The 26,569-nt window shown below is 40.7% G+C and overlaps 1 protein-coding gene across 7 annotated transcripts in view; it reads right to left on the bottom strand.

The window, feature by feature from the left end:
• The window catches only part of fmnl2a (formin-like 2a), a 54,241-nt gene that overhangs the window by 21,007 nt on the left and 6,665 nt on the right, over positions 1 to 26,569 (bottom strand). For all 7 annotated transcript variants that reach the window (XM_023277402.3, XM_023277403.3, XM_055015108.1 and 4 more), the window contains exons 2-6: positions 17,715 to 17,798; positions 14,148 to 14,228; positions 7,991 to 8,067; positions 5,631 to 5,714; positions 2,630 to 2,785 (exon numbers count right to left, since the gene is read on the bottom strand). In XM_023277402.3, the coding sequence (XP_023133170.2) occupies positions 2,630 to 2,785; positions 5,631 to 5,714; positions 7,991 to 8,067; positions 14,148 to 14,228; positions 17,715 to 17,798 (482 nt within the window). The remainder of the gene's footprint in view (positions 1 to 2,629; positions 2,786 to 5,630; positions 5,715 to 7,990; positions 8,068 to 14,147; positions 14,229 to 17,714; positions 17,799 to 26,569) is intronic.

A 26,569-nucleotide genomic window follows, 5' to 3' on the forward strand; every position in this document is an offset into this window, starting at 1 on the left:
GAATTTAACGCATTTCTGAAGCTGTGGACTGAGTCTGGAACCCAGATTTACATAATCACAGTTGCAAAGTAATAACCTGTGAAGGTGGGGACTAATGTCTTGAGGTCAAAGACACACAACTGTCAAATAATGCCAAATTGAATATTTAGTGCAGAAAGGAGGCCAAAGATGTAGAGGTAGAGGTACAACAGCATCCAATTCACCTCCATTAAGCAGGAAAAGGTTCAGAGACATCAAAGATTTCATGTTGTGGCTGGAAAACAACACCATTTTTAGTAATGAACAAAAAAACACTTAACACCACAGAACAACACAAAGCTCTACAACTATAATTACAGGCTATAAAACACGGGTCTAACACAGCTACATACAGTATTACTATCTTTCCCAACTCTTCTGACATACCGTCTTATTTGCGAGCACTTTGGACAGCTCAGTGTGCTCGGCATCCTTCAAGAGTGCAGTTTGAAGAAGACACATAGACAAGTCTTAATTTAGCAGTAATTGGCAGCTATTGAGCTCTCATTATCCTAGTTTAAAGCCAATCTAAGCAGCATGGGGGGAAAAGATTCTGTATAATGGACAAAATAGACATTAGGAATTATAAAACCACTTGAAGACCAGAGAAAAGGTGTCACAACTTATGTGACACTGCTAATATACCAGGAAAACAAATAATATATCCAAAATACAGAAGATTTTTTTAGAAGCCACCTATACTATCTGTGCTGGTTGTAGCCTAGTGCCGAGCTTTTATGTGGCTGTTGTAGAAACTAGGCTAGCTTCTGCACAGAATGGCATTTAGGGAGCCACACAAGCAGCACACAGACACAGAGGCAGGAACAATGAGTGCAGAGAAACCCATTTGCTCCAAGGAAAGGAGAATTCAGTCTCGAGCGCAGGAGGGGGTGGGCTGGCAGTACAAATAATTCACATCCCCGACACAGACAGTGGGACAAATAAACTGGGCAGCACTAGCAGGGAGGTATAAAGTACAATGAGGCAGGGTGGGGGGGATTGTGTACGAGGGTGCGTGTGTTTGTGTGTGCCCATATAGCACTATGTGTGTTTGTCTGCATCTTGGGGAGGAACGGGGATACAGGGTTAAAGCTGCAGAAAGCTCGCTTTGAGCCAGCAGAGCGAAGCTGAAACCTGCCTGCTGTCGAAGACTGGCAGACAAAAGAGCAGAGGACTACGTAGGAACATAAGGACAAAACAAAAGAGACAGTCAACCTCAGTGAGGACACTCTGACCAATTACACATAATGTAGATGTTCAGGAGTGATGGCACAAGAGTAACATCTGGGGGCAGCAGATGTGAAGGTGAGGTGAGGTGACACAGAAGTCAGGCATATTTGACTGGCATAGTTACAGTAATATTAGTGAACTCTTAAGGAACAAAGCACAGGCAAAATATGTACAAATAACAATAAATCGCACCAGATTGCTACATTAGAGTAGGCTGAGGATATCGAGATTTTGTAGGTAAAACCATAGTGTTCCTAAAGCAAGTTTCCAAATCAATTTTGCACTGATTTTCACGATAAACCACCATTCATATGTGTAGCTTGATATAGAAGAAACCTTCTGATATAGAAGAAACCCAGCCTTATCTATGACCGTCTATCACCTGTAAACATGGGTTAGCATCTAGATTATTGGTAAAAAGTGTGCAAATGTCATTTTTTTAAGCAAGAAAATGTTCTTACGTTTCAGACAAGGCACAGTAAAAAACAACAGAACTGAAAGACTAAAAATGGCTGACTTCTCATATTAAAAAGCCATGTGCTTCATTGAATCAATAGGGCTCTTTGTGTACAATGTGTTCCAGTTAACCTCTTCAAACTAAAGGATTAGAGGTCACAAAAGTCAGTGCGAGTGCTGTACCAAAACTTTAATGGAATGACAGGGCGGATTAGAGAAATAATGCAGCAATGAATGGGATTTGTGCTTCAGAGCATATATTAGCATGGGCTTAAGAATAAACTGCTGTGAAATCCTCTGCAACACAGGATTTGGAGTTAAAAAGGCTCTGTTTGGTATTCAGAAAAATCAAGACAGGAAAAAAACTACTTTTTTTTCCATAAAAACATCTTTCATCTGTCACATGAAAAAATTTTGTCATGTGTCATAATCATTAGCGACCAGCCAAAAACTCCAGACCAGTGGTACTTTCCTCTAGCATGTCTTAAGCCATTTGAAGTCTTACAGATCTCATGACCATGGGGTAACTGAGGAACCATTATGGCGTGTGTAACTCCTTAAAAAAAATGACACTGCTCACAAACACGACAAAGAAATAACAATGAAAGTTAGCAGTTCAAAGTTGCAAATCACACAAACACACATGCAGAGTTTTCCCGAGATCAGGATGGGCCTTTGTGGGGTGACGATGCATGACAGTAAACATGATAATATGCATTTTCTTTTTAATTTCTGAACTTTCAAAGAAGGAAAATATCTATTACGCTTGATTAAATAATAATCAGAATTAACAAAACTGATTAAAAACTGAATTGCTTTTTGCCCGGAGCCAAAAACTCCTCGATGCTGGGAAAAAAGTCTCCCTTTTTGAAAATAAATCTTTTTACTAATCAGAGAGTGTGGTAGTTCTGCACGTGTATCATACCGTAACGTGGAATGTCGCCCAACTCGGGTGATACCGTTCCCAGTGATGGGAGACGGCAGGGTGCTTCCTCCATGCAGGTCTTCTATAGAGCGGCTCCACGGCTTAGACTTATCCATCGCAGCCTCTGGGTTGTTCTCCACGCTTTCGCCATCAAAACTGTGGCACCATGGAAACATGAAATAATTCACCAACACAGTGCACATCGACATTTACTCTGATCAAGCTTTTCTTATAGTTAGTTTTTTAGCCGTAGTGGAAAAATAATTCAGATTCTTTACTGAGTAGAAGTACCAATACAGCAATGCAAAAATACTTTATTACAAGTTATACTCCTGCATTAAAAATCCTGTTTTACTAAACTTATATAAGTAGTAGCAGCAAAATGTGGTTAAAGTATTATAACTACTGGTTTGTTTTTCTGAGATGTTATTTTTGACACTGTTACTGAACAATGCTCAATACTGATGTAAAAGCTAATGTAGGTGAAGCCTGTTTGAACTACTGTCAGAACAGCAGATAAATCTGAGGAGATGTCAGACAAAAAAGAAATTCTGATACAAAAATCTGTTTTCAGTGGTTGTACTTCTCTTATCTTTGATTTCTAGCGAGATATTTGATCATTTGGATATTTATTGAAAAGAAATCATGTGAAGTTTAGAGGGAAAAACCTGTATTTAGTGGAGCTGTTAAGAACTAAAGACAAGTCTGAAATGTATATATTATCTATTGTGTAAAATCTTAATCTTACAAGTAAGTAAAGATAAATGTAGTGGAGTGGCATTACCACAATTACCCCTGAAATATAGTGAAAGGGAAGTAGGCTATGAAGCTGCATAAAATGGCAATACTGAAAGTAAAAATATCTTACAATTGTGCAGTACTTGAGAAAATGCTTTACTTTCCACTAGTTTTGCTTGTGTTATTTACAGTCATCTGATAATCAATTCTTTATGTAGCACAAGCAAACCATTTTTCCAAGGATACCTAAAATGGGTTTACTAAACACAGGTCTACAGAACATGGTTTGAAAAAATTTATTTGAACAGTGACAATAACAGTAAAAAAATTACTCCAAAGCGACTTATGCTAGCAAGACATTTCCTGACAGTCAGTAAAACACTAGATATTAAAGTGCGGCTCCCTAACCAGCCTAGCTAAGCTAAATTAGCTAAGCTATCTAGCATGCTAAGCTATGCAGCTGGTAACCTGTAGCCAATTAACAAACCAAACACCGTGAATCAGCTAGCAAGCCACAAAATACACCTTTGTCTCTAAAATGACTAAAAAAAAAACATATTAGCATGCTATAAACTAAGTCGGTGTCTCCTCTATTAGCCAGACGCTAGCATTATAATAATGAATTTCAGAGGTGAGAATGTGTTCAACTCCAACTTGCTACAAGGTAATATAAAATTTAGCAAAATTCGAAAAACAATCGCTGGTTTCGGTCTGATATGTACGAAAGACAGCTCTTGTTTTGTTGTAATTGGCCCAAAGTGTGGAAAGCTGCTAGTTACAGCCTACCTGTTTTGATCTATTTCAGTCCTTTCCATGACTTTTACGTGCTGCTGCAGTGGTACTGCGTAAACACAATTTTACAGCTAACCATCCATAACGCGGACAGCCTATAATAACATGGTGAAGTGGAAGGGTGAATTAAAAATTTAAGTGTGTGGCTCGTTGGCCCTGAACAGGGACTTTGTGACTGACTAATAATCACACAGTCAATCCATGAATAGAAGCATATGGTTGGTATAATGCACGGTGCCAGTGTGTCAGCAGCGGGCCCCCGAGTGACTCAGTGTTTCTGACAGGCGGGCAGCAGCGACGGTGGTGCTGGCGCTGTGAGGAGATGTAACAGGCTTTGCAGAATAGCAGCGTTGTGTTGGCTATCGGTTGTGCATACACTGCAAAAATCTTACCAAGTCTATTTGTCTTATTTTTAGTCAAAATGTCTCATCCCTACTTGATTTAAGATAAATTCACTTAACAAGTGACATTTCAGCAAGATGGAGGGGCTTGTTTTTAGACAATGCATCTTAAATATCTCGTTAAGTCAAACAATCTTGAAATTATCTTGCTTTGAGTTGTATTTTACAAGAAAACTCAAAATAGGTTTAACCCTCGTGTCGTCCTGCGGGTCAGATTAACCCGTTTTAAAGTTTGAAAATGTGGGGGAAAACAATATTTTCACAGTGAAACTTCTGATGTCCACATTTTCAACATTTTTGGGAAATCTTTGAACATTTTTTGGTGGAAAAAAACAGATGTTAAAAATGTTTCTTAAGAATATTCACAAAAAATCAACCAAAATCCAGCGAAATTCACTGGATTTTGGTTGATTTTTTTTGTGAATGTTCTTAAAGAAAACATTAGAAGTTTTACTGATATATAGGTAACTGCTTTACATATTTTTAGGATTTTTTGGAAAATTTTTACTCATTTTTTGAAAAATATTTACAAGAATTTTTTTGCCAAATTTGGGGGATTTTTTTTAAAATAAAACTTTTAAGGGAAACTTTTAAGGAATTATTCGAGTTTTCTTCCTGAAGGTTTTGCAAATTTTCAGAAATTTGGGGAAATTTTTTGCAGATTTTTCAGATTTTTTTCAGACAAGGAAGCAAGATTTTTTGGTGCCCGTAAATGAGGACAACAGGAGGGTTAATACATCTCAAATTAGGAGGTTACATGAAAGTGAAAATCTATTTTGAGTGAAAAACTGCTTCTTTTTAGCATGCTGGCTTATTATAAGACACCTAAGCTTGACAATCCTGGTAAAATAGAGCTTAAAATAAGTTTTCCCGGCTAATTTTAAGATCTCGGTATTCTAAATATCACATCTTGTTTCAAGAAATCTTACCAAGCCATTTTTCACTTGTTCTATTGGCAGATTTTTTCCACTTATTTCAAGGTAAAAGTTCCATGAAATAAGTTTTTTTTTTCTTGTTTTGAGAGGGGCATTTTTTCCAGTGTATTGACCAGAGTGCTTGTCGGGACTTACGTGACGGCATACTGTGCAAAAGACAGATACTCCACCAGCACGTCCAAGCCCTTGTTGTCTTCATTTAGGAATTCCCTCACCCACCTGAAGAGAGAGGAAAAGTTTATTAGCAGACAAACTCTTGCAAAATCATTCTGGAAACAGATCTAAGCACAGACATTTGATGAGCAGTAACACAGTGCTCAGCTGAAACTCATCTTCTTTGGGATAATCACAGCGGAGGATATAAGAATATGCAATATTTCAGTTTATTTGTGTAATAGAGAGTATGTAATTTCCTTTTTCCATCATTCTTTGTGGGCTCTGGCCATACCCTGGTGTACAGATGTTTTCAGATTATTCAGCCTTTTTCCCTCCCTTAGCCAGGAAGAATTGTAATGACCCGTTTGACAGACTTCAAAGCTTCCAGGCTCAGAGCAGCAAACACATCACGCATGCACGTGTTTGCAAACGCAGAGGCATCCGCACATGCATAAATAGAATCTCATTATTATAAGTCTGCTTGTCTTCTCTATCCGCTTCTCTACCGCACACATAGTTTCTAACTCCGGTTCGAGGAGAATGATCAAAAGCCCTTTCTCACCTTCCTTACAGGCACTGAAGTGGGCCACCCATTCAGCACTTCACATGCTTTCATTTTCTATTCTGCACAGCACAGGAAAAACCTCCCGCTTCTTTCGTTACGTGCCGTTCTTCCCCTAGTATTTATAAGCACTGTGAGCAGAATCACAGATGATCTTTATTTAATCACCTCCAATGAAGGTGCCGTTTCTTTTTATTGGAGCTGCTTCGACAGGCCTGACTGCTCGGCGATTAAAAGGCATTTGCGGGGCATAAACATAATGATGCACACTCAGGCTGTTGAGTGGTGCTGCAGTGACGAAGATGTAAAACTAAACTGCTTTAAAAATCCTCTAGCTGCTTCTTTATTAGCTCCCCTGCGAGGTAACGGCGTGGGACTGAATAAGACTAACAAGAGTGTCCTGTAAAGTGGTGCCTGGAGGGGGCAGCTGTATTTTTAAAAGGCCTCGGGGGCGTGGCTTCATCGGGCCTCGCGGTAATCATTACCACAGGACACTAACTAACAATCCTCCCATTCACCACATGTTGGTGACCACTGTGCAATATGTCAGAAGCAGGCAGGCGGGGAGCATCAGTACTGCTTGTACCGGGACAATCTGCCCATTATTCACAGCCTACATGACTGATAAATTTCTCTTTTTCACCTCTGAAACGAGGCAGTAATTATTCACTGTCTGTGTGGATGACACTGTGCTCCATTGCCATCAGCAGCCCCCACCCTCTGGATGGTAAAGCTTCATTGTCTAATCTAGATTAGCTAGATTATTTATGTAATCTAGTTTACCCACATAAGGTCTCGAAAAAGAGTTAATCCTCATAAACAATCCTTCAACTGCTCTGCCAGACGGGCAGCATCGCCGAGCCATGGTTGGAGTGTATTTTTCGTTTAAAGCGCAGAATCTGATCTGTGTGTGTAAACAGTGTGTAGGAGTGTGAGAGACGGTGTTGTCAGACACATGAGATAATCTGCGTCAGAGTCGGTGATACAGACAAATTGAGGTAAAGTAATATGTGTGTGGGAGGGAGGAAAAGAGAAAAACAAAGGGATTAGGAGATGTAGTTTAGATTTTAGAGTCTATTTGCCCTTACAACAGCAGCAGATGCTCTCATGGTTGCTTCTTGCTGTCCTTGACAAGGTCTCGGTGTCTCTTGTGACCACCCACCTGCGACATTCCTCTGTGCTGTTTTTATTTAGAAGTCGCTATGATAACAAGGCTTCCGAATCCTACAGATCCCAGAATGCATTGGGCATCATTTACAATCAACCCTTAAATGTCAGCGTCTAGTTAGGGAGACGAAACACCGAGACCTTGTGTGACTCTCGCTGAGATATCGATCTTTCCTCGAGGCTCACTGTACAGCAGTGAATCAATATCAGCTGCAGCAGGTTGAGGCACGTAATCCTGGAATACCAGAAATTACTGATGGAAGAATACACCAGTGTTTCAAACTGTTGTGAAATCCTGATCCGTTTGGTAATATCCGTATTAGTATCTCTGCAGGATGGCAGACTGAAACGCTGTGCAGCCGAACGACTGCAAGAAAAAAATGTGTTTTCCTTCCAGAGGCTGTTCATGTGTCAGCTGCCCAGAACAATCAATCGATTCATCTTTTCTTCCTTGCCACATGGATTTCGGTGTAATATTAGGTCAGAGTGTAGATAGGACTGGGGGATGGTGGTGGTTAGTCTGCGTGTCTGGAATGCCAGACTTTTCCCCCTTGAATCTAATATAAGTCCAGGACATGCAACACTACACATCCTTCACGCAGTGACTCACCCTATATGATTGGTCCGTAACGAAATTTCCAGTTCTCTCAGGACTTGGGTGGACTCCTGTACCCTCCGTCTGAATTTCTGAGGAAGGAAAGAAAGGGAGGGAGGTTAAATTTCATCATACCTCTGTAAATCAACATGCGGTAGCACAGAGATGTTTTGGCTGGAGAAAACATTTTCTGACAGAGAGGTCAGGCGAACAGACGTAGCAGCAGCCGCGGTGACATTTAGATGTAGACAAAGTCAGGCTGTGCACTGATAAAATAAAAATAATAAAAGACGGGAATGAGTTGTTCATGAGATTTTCAAATGGCTCTTTTATTTTCCAGTAACCATTAAATAGGCTGAAAGAGAGGACTAGCTGACTCACTGGAAACTGTGAAAAAGCAGTAGTTTTTGTATCTGCTCATGTTGCTGCTGTTTGCTCATGTTGGTTCTGTAAATAGCTGTAATCCCTCCTGCAAGCACCATGATAAAATCAAGTCACCTGATTGGTTACCTCTCACTCCCAACCAGGACATCCAGCAGCTACATAAACACAACTGTACACACACACACACACATAGAGAAATTCTTGGTCTTGTTACTGTGGCTACAGCTACAAGAAAGATGTGAGTGAGCGGCACACATGAAGTTATGAACTAACTGGTGAATGAAACAAAAAGCAGCAGATGAGGGAACATGAAGCGGGTTCCTCTGTGCTTTCATCCCCTGACGGGAGGTTATCTGCAGAACCAAAAACAAAAAGGCCCGTCAGGCTGTTATACAACCGCAGGAACAAAACAAGCAAAGTGAATGACCAGTGGTGATCAAACAGCCTCACAGTGTGACAGGAGGATGAAATCCCCGATGAGAGGGAGTGAGACTGTTACATCAGAGGAGGAGAGGGGAGGAGAGGGGAGGAGAGGAGAGGAGAGGAGAGGAGAGGAGAGGAGAGGAGAGGAGACTAAACTCAAAACACATCACCATCCCTACAGTTGGAACACTGGAAAAAATGCCCCTCTCAAAACAAGAAAAAAAACTTATTTCAAGGAACTTTTACCTTAAAATAGGTGGAAAAAAATCTTCCAATAGAACAAGTGAAAAATGGCTTGGTAAGATTTCTTGAAATAAGATATGATATTTAGAATATTGAGATCTTAGAATTAGCTGAGAAAACTTATTTTAAGCTCTATTTTTACCAGAATTGTCAAGCTTAGGTGTCTTAAAATAAGCCAGATATTCTTTTTAAAAAAAAAAGAAGCAGTTTTTCCACTCAAAAATAGATTTTCACTTTCATATAACCTCCTAATTTGAGATGTATTAACCCTCCTGCTGTCTTCATTTACGGCCACCAAAAAATATTGTTTCCTTGTCTGAAAAAAGTCCAAAAAATCAGCAAAAAATTCCCCAAATTTCTGAAAAACCTTCAGGAAGAAAACTCCAATAATTTCTTAAAAGTTTCCCTTAAAAGTCTTATTTAAAAAAAAGTTCTTGTAAATATTTTTTAAAAATTTGTAAAAATTTTCCCAAAAAATTCTAAAAATATCTAAAGTGATTAAATATATATCAGCAAAACTTCTAATATTTTCTAAAGAACATTCAGAAAAAATCAACCAAAATCCAGCGAATTTCGCTGGATTTTGGTTGATTTTTATGTGAATGTTCTATAGAAACATTTTTAACATTTCTTTTTTTCCACCAAAAAATGTTCAAAGATTTCCCAAAAATGTTGAAAATGTGGACATCAGAAGTTTCTCTGTGAATTTTTTTTTTTTTTTTCACATTTTCAATCTTTAAAACGAGTCAATTTGACCCGCAGCACAACACGAGGGTTAAACTTATTTTGAGTTTTCTTGTAAAATTCAACTCAAAACAAGATAATTTCAAGATTGACATAACAAGATATTTAAGATGCGTTGTCTTAAAACAAGTCCCTCCATCTTGCTGAAATGTCCTTTGTGAAGTGAATTTATCTTAAATCAAGTGGGATGAGACATTTTGACTAAAAATAAGACAAATAGACTTGGTAAGATTTTGAGTTTTTGCAGTGAAATATTATAGTGTGTCAAAGGTGAATAGTACTAGTTGTTGTCTTATTAGTGAATGTACTCATTAGTTGTTGCAAAGTTATTGGATTCAACATTCAGAACTTTCACAATTATCAGTATTTTTTTCACCAGCTCCCTCTAAAAATGTGCTACTTTGGCTCTATTGCAGCTGCTTCTCTCCATCTATCGTCACCAGCCTGTGGTTTGGACTACCGCCCCGCCCAAAGCACTGTTGTACAATTAATAGCCTTTCAACACTGACAGATAAATGCCGAAAAGTTCACTTTTGATTAAACATGCAAGAGAGATTTGTGTTGGAGTTTGTGGTGTTCTACATGTTGACACCAGGATTAAAGTTTTTACTGCAATTTTACCAGCTCAAAATCAAAGTCATTATTGGCCCTGACAAACCGTAACAGTCAACCACTGCTGCTTACTATATAAATCTTAAAAATCTAAATTATAGTAAATATTCTAAAAAGCTTCAAGGAAACAACGACAATATTAAACACTTTCAACAATCCCTTTTTCACTGGATTTAAATAATTAGCTACAGGCCAACCTAACACATTTACAGCCACAAAAATGAGTCATTAATTGATTTCTGACAGAAAAGTTATGAGCAGCTCTTTATATAATCAATAAATCCTGTGAGTAATTAAAAAAAAAAAACACAAACGTCAGCAATTTTCTATTTCCAGCCTCACAGACTTTTGTGGTTTTATATTGCTGTAAATGTAATATAATTGGGTTTTAGACCATTGCTCAAACAGAACAGGATAAATGAAGACATTTTTACTGTATACTGTACTGAACTATGCTTTTATGCCAGAGAATAGGTAATGATTCTTTTCATGGCAGATTAATCCGAAGATAAAAATGCATTAAAAAAAAAAAACAATACACTTTCATGAAAGAGCTTTCTATATTTTGTGAGAGGAGAGGAGAGGAGAGGAGAGGAGAGGAGAGGAGAGGAGAGGAGAGGAGAGGAGAGAAGAGAAGAATCCACCCAGGGTTGGAGGGGTTGGTCACTTTCCATGATGTGTTAGTATCAGGGAGGAAACGGAGCTCAGCCCTGTGTTAACCTATTATTAACATCCACAGAGAAGAGAGGGCCGTTCCCATAGCTAGGGTCTCTCCAGTCTGTGTCTTTGGGCTTGGGCGGCGTGCTTGGAACATGAGGAGATGAGAAACAGAGTGTTTTTATTAGGGAGGAGTCATGTGTGTGCTTGTGTGGAGAGCGGAGCATATTTCGGGGCACTGCGCAGGCTCCCACAGCCCCCACCAAAACTCCCCACACTCCACACTTTAAGTGCTACCAGCTGCAACGCAGAGCGAGCAGGAAGAGAGAGGAGCCGACAGCGGGGGAGAGGGGGTGAGGACGGCGTGAGGGAGAAAAAACGAGGAGACGAGGAGGGAGCGCTGAAAGGGGAAAGTAAGAGCAGGGAGACAGCACTGAGTGTGCAGGAGAGGGGAGGAAAGAAAAGAGAGAGAGATTTTTGGAAGTGTGAGCTCAGGAGGGTCATCCTGGAAACAAATCAATGGCTGATACATTCTTGGGGACTAGTTGGACTGGAACTCTTCCTCCTTGGCTGCCGATTGGCTGGGAGCTGCCCAGAGGAATGCACCGGAGCCTGCCTATGGAAAGCAGAGGCAATGACCTCCAGCTCTCTCACAGTGGCACAAAGTGGCAATTGTTTGAGTTTGAAGAAAAGGGGGATGGAGCAGGAATGTAGAAAGAAGCCCATAACTCTTTCTTTTCCTCCGTGCTCCCTTGTGCTTCGTTTTTGTCTCTCTTTCTCGTTCTCTGTACATCTCTTTCTCCCCCTCTACCCCGCTCTTTATTATTCAGTATTTCTTCATCCCTCCTTCTCCATCTGCCCTCCTCACTTCACATTTTCATTCAATTCTTGTGCGCCTGTCCGCTCCACGTTTTTGATCAAGGCGAAGAATAGGCAGGCAGATTTTACAGAAACCCACATGGTCGACTCAGTTCATAGGGCTAAACGGGTGCTAAACAAATAAAGTGAGAGGTTTGGGCAGGTCACTCAGAGGTTGGTTTAACATAGACCAAACAATCAGTTAGTCTTGTGGCCACAGATGAGTTCAATAAAGAAAAAGAAGGAAGGATGTGACTTAGATCAGATCTGCCAAACAAACATTAGTCTCATCTGGATGAGATCCGCCAGCCACGGCTGTGTTGAATGTTTACACCCAGGGAACTTTAAACACGGTCGCTCTCTTACGTCTTGTCAAATATGCTTACTCACTTTTTTCAGAGAGCTCCAGTAGAAGCAGGTCTGTACGCCAACCACGAAGCTGCAGTCAGGAGGTGGACAGCTTAGCATAGCTTACCATTCCACCTACCAGCACATCTAACGCTGATTCAACTTGTCGTTTTCTTACACTTCAGCATTAGTGCGGATATAACAAGTTAATTAGTGAGCTTTACAAGTGCTGCTAGGCGGATTTTGATACCTTCGGACAGAGCCGGGGTGGTGATGGTTACGGAGCTGCTGGCTTTAGCCTTTTATTTAACTGACTGATATAAGGGTGGTATTAATCTCCCCATCTAAATCTCAGGAAAAAAACAAATATGTTTGCTTACCAACAATCCCAACCAAACATATGCCCTGATGGCTACTGACTAGTTCCCATAAGGCAGCTCTGTGCTAAATGTGTTTCGCAAAAGCCCTTTAACACCCTTTACTTTCACAATCTGTTTCATATTTGGTCAGAGTCGGATACCGACTGAAAGATGATTCACTCTTGCCGTCAACAATCTTCCAACGCCGAGGCTACTCTTACGCAAGATGCTCTTTAACCTTTACAATGTTATGTCTAAGACGTCTGCTTTAACCTGCGTCACCCTCCTCTAACTTCCTGCCTTTATCAGATCTCCAATGTGTGTTATCTCTCATTACATTAGGCGTCAGGACCATGGGGGGTGCAGCAGTCCCTCAGACAGGTGATTGTCCCACAGGCCTATCAGATGAACCCAAACAGCCCTTTATCAACACCATCTGCCATGTTCCAAATGTGTTAGCTTAAGGTTGTTTTAAACTCCGATACTTAGTACCATTAATGAAAAAATTTCAACCATGAATGCATTACTTTTGGTTAAAGCTTTAACTTTTCTGCTCACCGTTATAACACAATAAATGGTGTCCAGGTGTTTTGCCGGACACAACATGTGAATACACTTCTTTAATCTGTTAATTTATGTATATTTTTTAGAATTTTTTCATTTCAAATTTGCTAAGATACTCCCTAGCAATTCCTAGCAAAGTAAGCACCACTGGGGTTTACTCCCTGACATCAATAATGCAGGTTTTGTTTGCATCATACACAACACGGACTGTATACCGTGGTTTTGTTTTTTTTGCACTAAAGAAACTGTTTCCCCCTTTTTAAGCATAGTAGCCACAGCTTTGTTCAAGCTGCTCTATCCCACTCATTGTGATTCAAAATTTAAACTCCAGTCAGTGCAAATTAAATTATTCAGCGATTTGTTGTTATTCTGGCAGAGTCCGTTGGTTAATTTGTTTATCACAGAGGCCGGTCTCCCAGCATTCCCCCCAAAGCTCTCTCACACGGGCCAAAAAGACTTCATTTTGGCAAACGTCTGATAGCTGGCTGATGCTTGTCTTCACTGAGCCCCTCCTCTTTCTCCCTCCTGCGCCCTTTTCCAAGCAGCCGAGGAAACAGCCAGAACTGGCGGCTCGGATGACATAAGGCGCTTTTTTATCATATAGCTAAGACACTTCTGATATCTTGCGTCAGCTCCTGCTATGCTGCAATGCAATGTCAATGCAGCAATTAGTCTGTCTGCACTACTATTCCGAGTTGCGAGCATGCTGTCAAACCACAGAACAGCCCTACTTAGGGACTGGCCAGAGGTTTCTCCAACCTGGGCGTTCCAGATAAACAACTGTCTCCTTTCTCACAGAGCCGCACTGTTTTGCAACTAAAGTTCCCAAGCTGTCTCCTCCAGAAGCCCCGAGTGCAATCTTTCCTCAGCTGTAGGGACATCCTGGACTAAAGGCAGAGGGTCAGAGGGGAAGGAAGAGCTGCAACACTGGAACCAGCCAGAGCAGTGGAACAGGATAGCATGTTAGCGAGGGCACTCACCTTTCTAGTGACTGCTGGGTCTAGATAACTCCTCAGCTTTTGGAGGTACGTGTGAGGCGGGTTTTTCACTTGGAATCGTTCCTGTCAAAAAAAAAAGGCGGGAAACAAAACAGTGAGATGAGCAGAAGAAAAGGAAACAAGACGAGAGAAAGAAGAGGATGAGAGCACAGAGCAGATGTTGAACATTCGTAAACTTTTCTAGGAACTAGAACAGAAGTTACATTTCCAATAAAATGAATCGGATGACCACACATGACCTAATGAAAAACAACTCACTTCCTCACAAGTCTGAACACACCTCCAGTGTACAGTAAAGTGCTGCTGACACTAAAGCTATCAGATTAAAGCAGAAAAGTCTTTGAGTAAATCACAGAATCATGAGTCACCCTTCAATGGATGGGAACCCCAGATTATGTTCCACTTTAAAGCAGTCAGAACATGTTCTGGACACAACAAACCTTGATAAGATGTCACGTGGTTTGTTTGTTAGCAAATTGAGTTTAACTACCCATTTTAGAACAAATCTCAGGAGGTCATAAATGATCGGTCTGGCAACTTTGATTAGGTGTAATTCGCCACAAAGTATAATCTGTTGGGGAATTGTCACCAAACCTGTGTGGATGTGCATGTACATGTCCTAGGTTCAACCAGCAACAGGTTTTAGGCCACATTATTGTGCTCTAAATATAAATACAAGAGATTAGTGCTGGATTTGGATCAGTGTGTTGAGCGGGAAACAGCATTTGGATCAGGCTGAGCAGCAAACCACAGCAACGAGAATGGTTCTGTTGAGTGATTTAGCACACAGCATCAGGGAGTGTGAGACCGCAGGGCATATCAGTGAGGAAATTTATTCTTCATACAATATAGATAAAGATATTAAAGACATATTTTTTACTTTGTCAGCAATCAAGAACAACTGATTGTCCAGCCTTCATATAAAGGTTCACATTCAGTCTCTTTGTCTGTTGTGTACCATAAATCTTTAATTTTCAATGCATACCAAAGTATGCCAGGATCTCAGATGGACATCTATGATAATCTGTCCCTGTGTGTTAGTCATTTGATTTGTTCCTCATACAAAGCATGTGCTCTTAAACCCAGTAAGTACATTAGTAAGTCACACATGTATTAATCAGCTCAGGGATGGCCGTGCATTTACACACCACAAAGTAGCTACATGGTTTTATGTCAGTGATATTTCTATATGTTTATTATACCTGAAAGAAAGAACACCTCCACTGATGCTTTTTCACATGGCAAAAACTATGCATTTAATGATCGTGGCCGTTGCTTTGGTTGTCATCTATTAACTATAAACAACATGTGGTTGTTTAGCAGCTAACCGCTAAAAAAGTTTAATGTCTGTGTTTTATTTACCCAAAAGTCTTTGATGCAGACAGACACCTTTGGCAAACATCTTTTGTTCACTTGCCAGCAAAAAAAAAAAAAAAAAAAGAGGTTTACTATAATTTCTATGTCAACCCTACACTTTCCAAGTGCTCCAACCATCTAGCAGGACTTGAGAGTGCAGTAAAAAGGACATGATCCCTCAACTGCTTCCCACCAATGACCAGCCAGGTGTATTCAAAAAACCCCACAAGCTCCACAACTGAGGTGCTGAATTCATCTGAGGTGGGGACAACTTGCTGGAAATCTAAAAGAATGCACATGTGTAGGACAATCCTATTTACACATCCTTGACTAGACTCATAGGTTTCCAGAAAGAGGTACAATACCTGCTTTTGTGCTAACTAGATTTAATTATCAGTGTCTTCAAGGCAGCATTTATTATAATGCTGCTGTAGTGGATCACATCCTGTAAATGTGTCCACCCTCTGCACACAGATACTGAGATCAGATCAGCAGCGTCGCATTTATCACTGTCTCACGAAAACAGGAAAGACGAGAGCGGCGTCAGGAAAGAGAGCCGGCTCTCAGCTGACAGCAACACGCAGTCAAACAGCTCAACTCTGTGTGAGGGTTTCATTGCCAGAGAAATTTCTGTGAGTCCGCAAAATAATACATGAGTTGACAAGTGCCGTATATATCCTGTTGCATGCAAAGAAATGTGAGGAATGGAAACGCATCGTAAATGCATGAAGAGACTATATTACAGAGAGCACATGTCTGGTTTTTAGGAGCATATAGAAACGGGTTCCAACCTGTTTTGTGGCAGTTTGTCTAGGGAGGAAGGTTTAAATTAAATTCTGAGCAGACTTCAGAGTAAGAATCTGATAAAATGAACCTATGGAAGCAGTTGTTTGCAGTCAACAGACATATTTTGGATGCTTTCGAGCACATAAAATAAATGGTCTAAATGAACAAAGTGACAGTGATGCCTTCATCATAATCATTCCTCTTTGTACTCTGGATGTTCTGACCTTGTGTTCACATCAAGAGCATCCTTCATATTTCATAAATCCTCACAATCACAGGAAAAATGTTTAATATTTCAACCTCTTGTGGGGCTGGTGGGACTTTTTTTTTGCAACGAGGATGTACCTGTCGTCTCTGCCTCTCTGCCTCCCTCCATCACTGTTGCCATGGTTACATTAAAAGATTCACTGTAGCTACGACACAGAAAATACTTTATTCCCAGAGCTGCCTCTGCTGTCTTGTTGTGAAAACAAGAGAGGAATGAAGACTTCAGGAAACTAGTTTAGCAGTGTTCTTTGATGTTTGAAAGAAAAGCCGTCGTCCTACAGCATGAACATCAACTCATCGGCAAGGAAAGGACTTACAGTACAACGCTAAACGTGAGAAACTTGAAGTATAGGATTTAACAGTTATTTTGAACACGGATAACACAATGGACAGAGTTTACTTGACGGTTGCTGACTTCTTAAGTATCAAAAAGCCAAAAAGCCAAAAAGCTTGTCAGCAGAATCACTGGGCAACACTTCTGGAAACTGCTTCACTGACAATGAAACCAGCTATTTTCACTGCTAGTCTGACAGTCTGGAGTGCACTCCGAGAGGATCTCTGACTGCTGGTCAGCAGCCTGGTGGGCTCCCTCTGGCACAGTTCCCTTCAGGGTCAGTAGCTATCAATACAGTTTGAGAGGGTGGTGGTCTTGATCTAGTCTCCGCTTTTCTACTCTGCTCAAAGAGGCAGAAAAACTCTTTGGCACGGAGGATGCGGGTTGAGTGGAGCGTTCAGACCACAGCTCGCTGCACAACGTGCACCCTCTGCTATTTCCTACATGCAGCACTGACGCCAATCACAGGCTGAGTTTTTTAACTGGCTTACTGATGTGTGCTCCCCGCTGTGCCACTTAACCCACTTGACCAGGGAAGCCAGGGCAATGTGTAAAGATGGGGAAAGGCTTACAGGATGAAGGCAGGGCAGTGGAGCATAGGTGCTGTGGTCATGACACAGTCCAGGATTCAGCAGATAGTTCAGACAGCACATATAAGATCACTGTTTACTGTGTTAGACTGCAAAGAAAGTTGATTGATCGTTGTGTTTTCACTGTTTGGTAATTAAGTAGCAACAATTAATTCAGTCTGACTTGCAGAGCATCTTCAGCAGATCATATCGTAAAGATGGGTGACTGATGCCCACCTGATCGCAGATTAGTTCCCATTTCTTCTCATTGTCATACTGCCGCAACAGCCGCGCTTTGTCTGGAGGAAGATTCATCGAGTTCTGAAAGAGAGAAAAAGGTCAAAGTTAATTAGGTGTGGATAATGAAATATCATTATAAAGCCCAAACACAGCAGGCAAGGTTATCTAAGAGAATTATATATCATTATTGGTAAGATGGAAGTTACTTTTTCCATCGCTTTGAGATAGAATTGATATATTACCTTATACCACTAGCAACACACATCAGTTCCACTCACAATAACGAGGTATCTACAGCACCCAGAAAGACGTATCTAGAGACTAAAAATTAGGAGAACCTTCAGTGGGATCTGCTCTCTCTGTGTGGGTCACATTAGCTAAAGTGTGCATGATGTTGCAATGGAAGGGCCAGCAAAAAGAATGTAAATTTTATGCAAAAAAGGTCTATTTTTTTCTACAAATTACAGTATGTTGATCATTCATAAACAAATGGCAGTTTGCTCACATATGCTCTGGATTCACCCTTGGCCAGGGTAACCAGGAAACTAGACTAACCCTTTGTCTGTTTCTTTGTATCTATTTTTTAGACTTTTGGGGTATTTCTCCAATAATTGACAACAAAGACAAACAGAGAACAAGTGGAGACAGTGAGAATCAGCACAGGCCCAGCAACTCATTTCTTAATCGTGACATTACAAATGAGCTGAGAGGGAGACCAAAAATTTAAGTAGGTAAGAGACAGATTCTTTTCTGAACCATGTTACAAACTCAGAAGCAAAATTTTAAAATTAAACCAGGCTAGGCAGATAAAATAAGAATAAAGAAAAGGGACATGAGCACAAAGGAATCAAATACATAAAAAAGCGAAGAATAAGTAAGAATAAAAATGTGTAAATAAAATATATATTAAAGAGCTTAAAAAGATTACATGAAAAGTAGAGTTTAAGGAATATTTAAAAGAAGCTGGAGGCTTCAGAGGTCAGTTGGCAGAGGGTTTAATGGTGTGGGGCTCCAATAGCAAAAGCCTGATCAGCCTTTGTCACAGAAACTGTGACCTGGGAGGAACCAGCAGGCCAGATGATCCAGAGGGCAAATACCAGGTCAATAAATCAGAGATGCATTTCAGAGCAAAGCTGTTTAAGGCTGTTAGAGGACTGGACATGCAGTGCACAAAAGCAAGTTGTTAAATAATAAAAGCAAATGTGACTGTCAATCATTTGCTTTCCGACTATTTCAGCACCGAGAGACACTTGTAAAGCTCCACCGCAGACACTGGAAAGATTTGAATGCTTTGCTTAGTGGAAACAGTTGTTCAGTAGAACACAAAATAATATTAATTTGCATTCCACGATGAGATTTGCTCCGTCAGCCCAGAATTAAAAAGTCAGGCTTTCCACTCTTCACATGGCTTATTGTTAAAACTTCTGACTTCTGTATAGTTACCAGAAATGTGGCAGAGAGGAGAAGTCACTAAAGAGGAAAATCAAAAAATATCATCACATCTTGGACAAAGAGGTTCCTCCTTAATGAGAGTTCGGTTGCGACACTGATGCAAAAAAGGATCTACGGGTTACTACTTTGAATCTGAGAGGACGGCAGGCAAGATAAAGACTAAACAAACGTCCAATTATGTCAGGACAGAGAATAAGAGTGTAAACACTATAAGAGGATGATCTGTCAGCATTATATATTGAAAGTATTTTCTCATTCACCTGAGTGCAATCAAAAAAAAAAGATATACCTCTTTGACGATGTTCAGTGCGTGATTTCCTGAGAGGAGTGTGTCAAACAAATCTAATGCGACCCATGTGTTGGTGAACTCTCCCTGCCTGAAAATAAGCCTCAATCATGCAGAAACTGTTGCACAACTCCGTCTTCCTTTATCCTGCTTTACTTTATCAACATCTGCTTCATGTACTGACACCTCTGCAGTCGTCCAAAATGTTGCTCTGTCCAACACAAGCATGGTTCACCCCGCCCTCGTATGATTTAGAAAAGCTCCAAACAGCTAACCAGCTCTTAATCGTACTGCCTGCAGTACAGAAAGCACAGAAGATTAGCAACAAAAAACTGTCTCCCTGCAGGAGATTGGTTAGATAACTATTTCTCACAGGCAAAAGAGATGTAGAGACTGAAAAAAAACATGAAAATGGTATAGATGTGTGCAGACAAAAGCTGTCAAATCAAGGCCAAGTGTTTCATGTGCAGCTTTCAGACATAAAACTTGTAAAAAATGGTTTGGGGAGAAAGTTTTCCACTGCTATGAGAAAAAGGTAAAAAAAAAAAAAAAAAAAAAAGGGGGGGGGAAATACAGCTAGAATGCAGCGCTTAGCTTGGGGTTCTTTTTCCGTCCTCAGTCGAGATCATCTATCAGAGTGTGTTCAGCACTCAGTTTCCATTTTTTCCAGCTCAGAGGGGGGGTGAGAGGAAGATGGATGAGGTGTATCCTGAGATTGGACCTATTTCCATGAACAAGTAATTGATTGAGTAGTCTGATCCCAAACTGGCTTTAGAGCTTGTGTTGTTGTGCTGGAGTTGCTTGTGAGTGATGTTTTATTTTTAAATGCTGTGTATTAAAATATGGGAATGGTACAGACCTATATAATTATTTTAACTTTGAAAGAGTTCATTTATAAGAGAAAATCAGTGTATAGAGCTTCTCATGGGGCTTATATAGACCTTTGTATTTTACGAACAGCTACAGACAGGAAGACTACAATGTAAAAAGTGCATTTGAGCTGTAGTGGAATTAAAGAACAGTTTCTTATCCGTTTCTGTTTTGGTGAAGGCAGTTTACTTTTGAGGATTCTGTCTTCTTGAAATTACATTTTGTCCCTTTAAACAGGTCACCAAAATTCAGATAAAGTGCTTGTTTATTCAAAATTTCTGCAACTACTCAATAGCTATTTTATTCAAATAGAATTACAAAGAAAGAAAAGGAAAGCCCGGTGAGATTAATGAGAAAATCCTTTTAGTAAATACTTAAGTTAGGATCTTCAAGTTGATGTTACTTAAAATTAAGTTGCAGAAATGCTCATCTATTAATATTACTTTTTACCCTAATTTGAATAAACTTAATTCAATCGTACGTTACCAACTGAGGGAATTCATTTAAGGTAGTCCAACAATTCTCTTTTTTCAGTGTAAAATAAAGATAACAGAATTGTGTAAATGACTACTAGTTTGCAGATTTCTGTGCCAACTGACTATTCCATTAGGCTCATTATGTTATTTTCTGTCCCTACATCTCTTTGCTTTTCTAAACAGAACCGATTTCTTTCACAGCAACACCAATAAACCTGCAAAATGAATTGAAATCCTGATATAAGTGCACAGCTCTCTTGTCTCTAGATGCACAAAAATCAATTTCAAGCACAATGGTGAAGTTGTATCTGGTAGAATTGCAGGTTGTAGCCCACACAGACTCTTCTACAAGAGCGAGCAGGAAATTGAATTAGTATTCAGGAGGAGCTGTGAGCCGACTGATCGCTGCTGTGCTGACTGCAGGGAATTGGGAGTCAGGAGGGCTCTATTGGCTCAATCTGGCTGCTAACCAGATGACTAGATTTCGTACCCACTTTCCTTCCCTAAACACATTAAAATACAATCTGACACCAGAGTAGACGGTGACAGTAAGTGACAGAAAACCTCCAGCAGCTTTACTGTATTACACACAGAAGCTCTGCTGCATGTCGTAGATGGTGGCAACCTCAAACTAAAGGAGGGTAAACCATTACGTTAGTCCTAGGCTGGTGCTTTGTTGTGTTTGGATGGAAGACAGCCTTTGGCCTGGGTGGTTGGGTGGTTTGCTGAGTCGCTGTGGGTGCACTGAACTGTGGGCTTCCTGCTTGGTGAGGCTCCAACTAAAGCAAAGAACCACTTCGACCAGCCTTCATTTCATCCCAATGCTAATGAGCTGTGACAGGCACTCGGCTCACTGGGGTCAGGTTACCCCATGTCTACAACCACACTATCTGTGCATCTGTTTTATTAATGGGGTGCTGTTGAGGAGGGCTGGGCAGATTTTCACCAACACCTGATGGCAGACCACCCTGATGAACACACACACACACACACAAGCCTAAATTTGACTCATTAGTAAATCCCACAGTAATTAAAGGATTGCTGCAATTTGACGCAGAGGCAACACGTGCCATAAATATCACATGGTGTAACTGATCCACAACAGCATGATTATGAATCAGACACATGAATGATAAAAAGTCAGTTGCAATCTCATATAAACTGGTGAAACATGTGCAGTAAAAATGGCAGTTTGTACAACCTGCTATCAAGACAGGCAACACATCACATATAGCTACAGCAGTCGCAACCCATCATTATGCCAGCTACATTGAGGTTTTATACCCCACCAGCAAAAGGTTTTTAAACAAGCAGTCAGCGCAACGTGACAACACACTTGCACAAGTGTCATCAAAAGGAATACAATAGCAATAATCATCAACAAGACAATTATGTGAGGATCAAACATTGTCAGAGACACTGACAAAGCATGAGAAACTCAACATCTCCAGACAGCAACAGAATGAAGATGACAAGGGGGAAAATTGTGTAATTTTCTGTGCTGGATGACCAAGCCCTCTCTGTGAAATGTGGGGTTTCAACGCTCTCCAGCTTCACTGCATGCTGCCAAACTCACATTTCATTTCCAAAGCAGCTGTCGCACATCTGTACTGCTTGTAAGTGAATGCTTTGAGAAACATTTGCAAACGAAAAAGTTAAAGATGAGAGTTTTAACTGGAACATAAATCCTAAAGTACTTTACTGATAACTGACGGCAGATCTCATCATACAAAAGGTTTTAAAGAACGCCACACTGTATCAGTCAAAGGAGGAAACTACAATGACTCAGCTCAACTTTAACACTTGTTACTAACATCAATTCAGGTCAATACTTCAGTCACATCAGGTCTTAAGGTCCATAAAAATAGACAGGACTTATTAACATCCCTGTATCCTCTCATTAGTCAGCTTGAGTCATAAAAGGAGTAAATATAGACAGCTGGCTCAAAGCCCACCAACCACCCACTACCTTCCAGGAGGTCTGCAGAGGCACAGCCTTCACAGCACAGCTGGCCAAAAAAGCAAACACACAGCCCACATGAATGGCCGGCAAGGCTGTGAAACGATGTCGACAGAACTGAGAAGCTAACTATTTAAATGGTGACGAGCCTAACATGAAATATTTTACACGCCTCAGTGTGCAGACGGACCAGAGAAGTTTAAAATCCTGATCAAGTGAGTCAGTTTTTTCATGAAATATGGGTGCCACATAAACATACAAATGCAAATTATGTACCCGCACCTATTGTAAGAATTGTTTGTCAGCTCGCTCAGATGGTAATTGCAAACGATACAATCATTGCTAATTCATGACGCAAAGTGCTACAACAGGAGTTTAACAAGTAGTATCTGACAAGCACTGAACTTTTCTGTAATGGCCTGCAAAGTTCGACACAACAGTAATCCTGCATCACTTGAAACCCACATTTTGGCCATCAGATCATCACTTGACTATTGAGGAATTCTGCCTGCTGTGATCTCACACAGAGCAATTTCCACTTGAGTGAATTCAAAGAAAAGAGATCAAGACAACCAAGAAGTCTTCTTAGTAGAAAACCTCACTTTGTTTGTGAGAACATCCACCTCAGGCCAATGCTTCTCTGTGTTCCCTTCCTAAAATGTTTCTCTTGTACACAACAAAACAGACAACAGTGTGCAGCGCTGCACCTCTCAGGCACTCAGCATCCTCTCAGACATCTGTGAGAGCAGTAATTGATTTGTCCTTGGGGACTGAGAGTTTGAGACACGCCCTCGCGCTCCTCTTTCTTCCGCCTCTCTACCTTTTTCCCTGCTAATGCACCACAATCAAAAAGAGCTCCAATCATTCCGATCGAGCCAACGGATGAGGCATTGTTCGATCCAAATCACCAGAACTGTTTTTCTCAGCTCTTGTGAGTGAGCTGACCCGAGGCAAAAATCAAGCTAATGACCTCAAAAGGACGGCATTCTGTCATTCTGTTGTAATCAACCCTTTTGCATCATTCAAAGCAATGTTCCAACCTCAAATTAATTTCTGATCTCTAAAACATCTCGCTGTGTTTCCAAATGAGCTTACAGACACCGCACGGCATGCCACAACAAGAAAACCTCTGATTCCATCAGTTATTAACAGCTAGTCATAACAAATATTCAGAAATTGCTCAATACTCTGAAAATGACTGGATGCTGTCGTGTTCTATCCTAATGCTTGATTCATCAGCCACTGGGGTGTTTCATGTTTTTCAGGCACGGGTAGAATGAGGTTAGCACTGTATTACATGCTGGAGATGTAAAACACCTCCCCAGGTGTACTAATACATGACTGCACAACTGCATAGAAATGTTACACATCAGTTCTTCCTTTTCTTGTGTACCCTTCAGGGAGGCGGAGGAGCCCTGCAGCTCAGACATACAAGAATCAAATTCTGTCATATTCATAGTGGAGGCTGTCGGGGATAAGTGTCTACTTAAGGGAGAAAGGAGTTGGCCGGCCCCGAGGCATGTGCTCTCCAAACCGAGCTGTCCTCCCCTCATTAAACGCAGCGTGGATCCGTAATCCTTGGCGTTCTTCGGGGGCACAGGTGTCCCCTGTCTGTCCTCAGATTAGCTTTGTAATCCCCAGGACCCCCGACCCGACGGTAGCGTTCATGTTTGTGAAGCTGCTCAATGGAATGTGTCTTGACCGACTGGTGAATGTCTGTGCATCTCGTTTTTCCACATTCCACTGGCATTTCATTCATTTATCTCAGTGTGATGACTTCTAATCATAGTTTCTGTTACTTACATTCACTAACAAGAGTCTACACTGGCTATTCTGGCAGAAAGAGTTCACAATAGTTGGTGGAATTTCTTCCACAGTGTCCATACTATTTTCTAAAATATGACGTCCCTTCAACAAGCCACACTTCTAACATGCAATCCCATATGATTAATGACACGGTGAAATCAGCTGCCATATACACACACACTGCAGCAGCTGCAAGTGGGAGGATTCAGATTTAACTTCCTCTGTGCACAATCTTAAAATATGAGTGTGACGCCAAGCTGGTCTGTCTGATAACTTTTTTTTATATATATATATTCCTTCAGGGATGACATTTAAACATCCATAGCACTTTGGATATGTTGCAGGCAAATGTACAGTACATTGTGAAAAGAGGAGTGCGGTGTTTACATTGTGGGTAAAATCACTTTGGCTTCAGTGCTGGATGTTATCCAAATTCCGGAAACATTTTGGAGGTGGTTTGGAGCAGCAGGAAGTTATCCAAATAAAACAAGTGATACATGAACACAGAGGAGCTCTGGCCAGACCAGATGTTGTGAGGTTGCGAAAGTGTCTGAGCTGAGGTGGAGTCCATGTTCTAGCCCCACAACACAATGATTCTGCATCTGAAAAGTTGTTTATCTAAAACAATGAGTAAAGAAAACTGCAACAGACTCAATACAAAATGTTAGGTCATCCCACTCATACAGGAATATAGAGTTATTTCTGTTTTCCGCAAAACAGGAACCAGATTTAATGTATCCAGTACAACTAAGTAAAAAAGACATCTGGTGTGCTGTCATGCAATAGTATTAATAACAGATATGCTGCAACAGTTACAAACATCTGCACACTTCCTGAAAGCATTTGGTTTATAATTGCTGATGTGAAAAACCAGGAAGCTTTTCTGTTGTTTGGAGATGTCACATTATTACAGTCTAGCATTTCATACTTAGCAGCATTAACACCTTACCAACTCTGCTCAGAGCTGGAAGACAGGATCGGTTTCTGCTTTATCTGCCCTGCTAGCCTCTCTGACTGAATGATGATTGCTGATAAAACCCGCAAACGCAGTAGTAGACTTCTTCCCTGCAATCCCCCCACAGGGATTTCCCTCTGAAACCGCTGCTGCTCAAACACAGAAGAATTGATAACAAAGAGCTGCTCAGTCGCTTCTTCTAATGAGATGATTGATGCACCCTGAACAGCAGGTGCCCGGTGAAGAAAGGCTGAATGGGAGCTTGAAAACACATGATCACTGATTATATCATTACCTTTATGTGACCAAAAAATAAAGAAACCAGCGGAAAGTAGCAATCTTGTCTGACAAAAGGAAGCCCATCAAGTAGAGCACACACAGAGCCTGCAGACTGAGCAATGTGGATCAAATGACTCAAAGCTAAAGCATCTGAACACTAATGTCACTCACTGGTTGACTCTTCCATTCATCTGTTCTCTACTGTGATTCACTGCCCAGTTATGACAGGCTTTTCATTTAAAACTGGGTGCTAACCTGACATTTCTGTAATTATTAGAATTATTGTTAAAAAAATTATAATCAAAAAATAGACAGAAGCTCCACTGTTGGAAAAAGAATTCACTTTAAAACTCTACTTAATAAGCTAAAGAGCATTTTGTCAAGTCCACGTCTTGGCTTTTGAGTTTTACATGTGCAATCTAAACCCTAACTCACAACATGCTGGCATTCTTCTTTGGTATTATGTGAGGGGTCCACAGTAAGAGGCTCATCTTCTCTCCAATAAAGCCTAAAAACAGCAGACTGCTGCATTGTCTCAAGGTCTGATGGGGCCTATATCAAGCCCTGGCAATGAGCACCTCAGTACATTCAAATGCAACAGGACCTCCCATTCTGCACTGCAGATGTTAATTCTGGCATGTCGTTACCCGACAAAACCTGCCTTTTTGACTCTGGCAGCTTCAAACGCAGCATATGTCTCAAGAAAAACCATTCAAGAGGGAAAAGCTTACAAAATGGGAATGAAACCACATTCAAGTAAACCTCTGA

Source organism: Amphiprion ocellaris, chromosome 11, assembly GCF_022539595.1.
Source record: "Amphiprion ocellaris isolate individual 3 ecotype Okinawa chromosome 11, ASM2253959v1, whole genome shotgun sequence".
Lineage (NCBI taxonomy): Eukaryota > Metazoa > Chordata > Actinopteri > Pomacentridae > Amphiprion > Amphiprion ocellaris.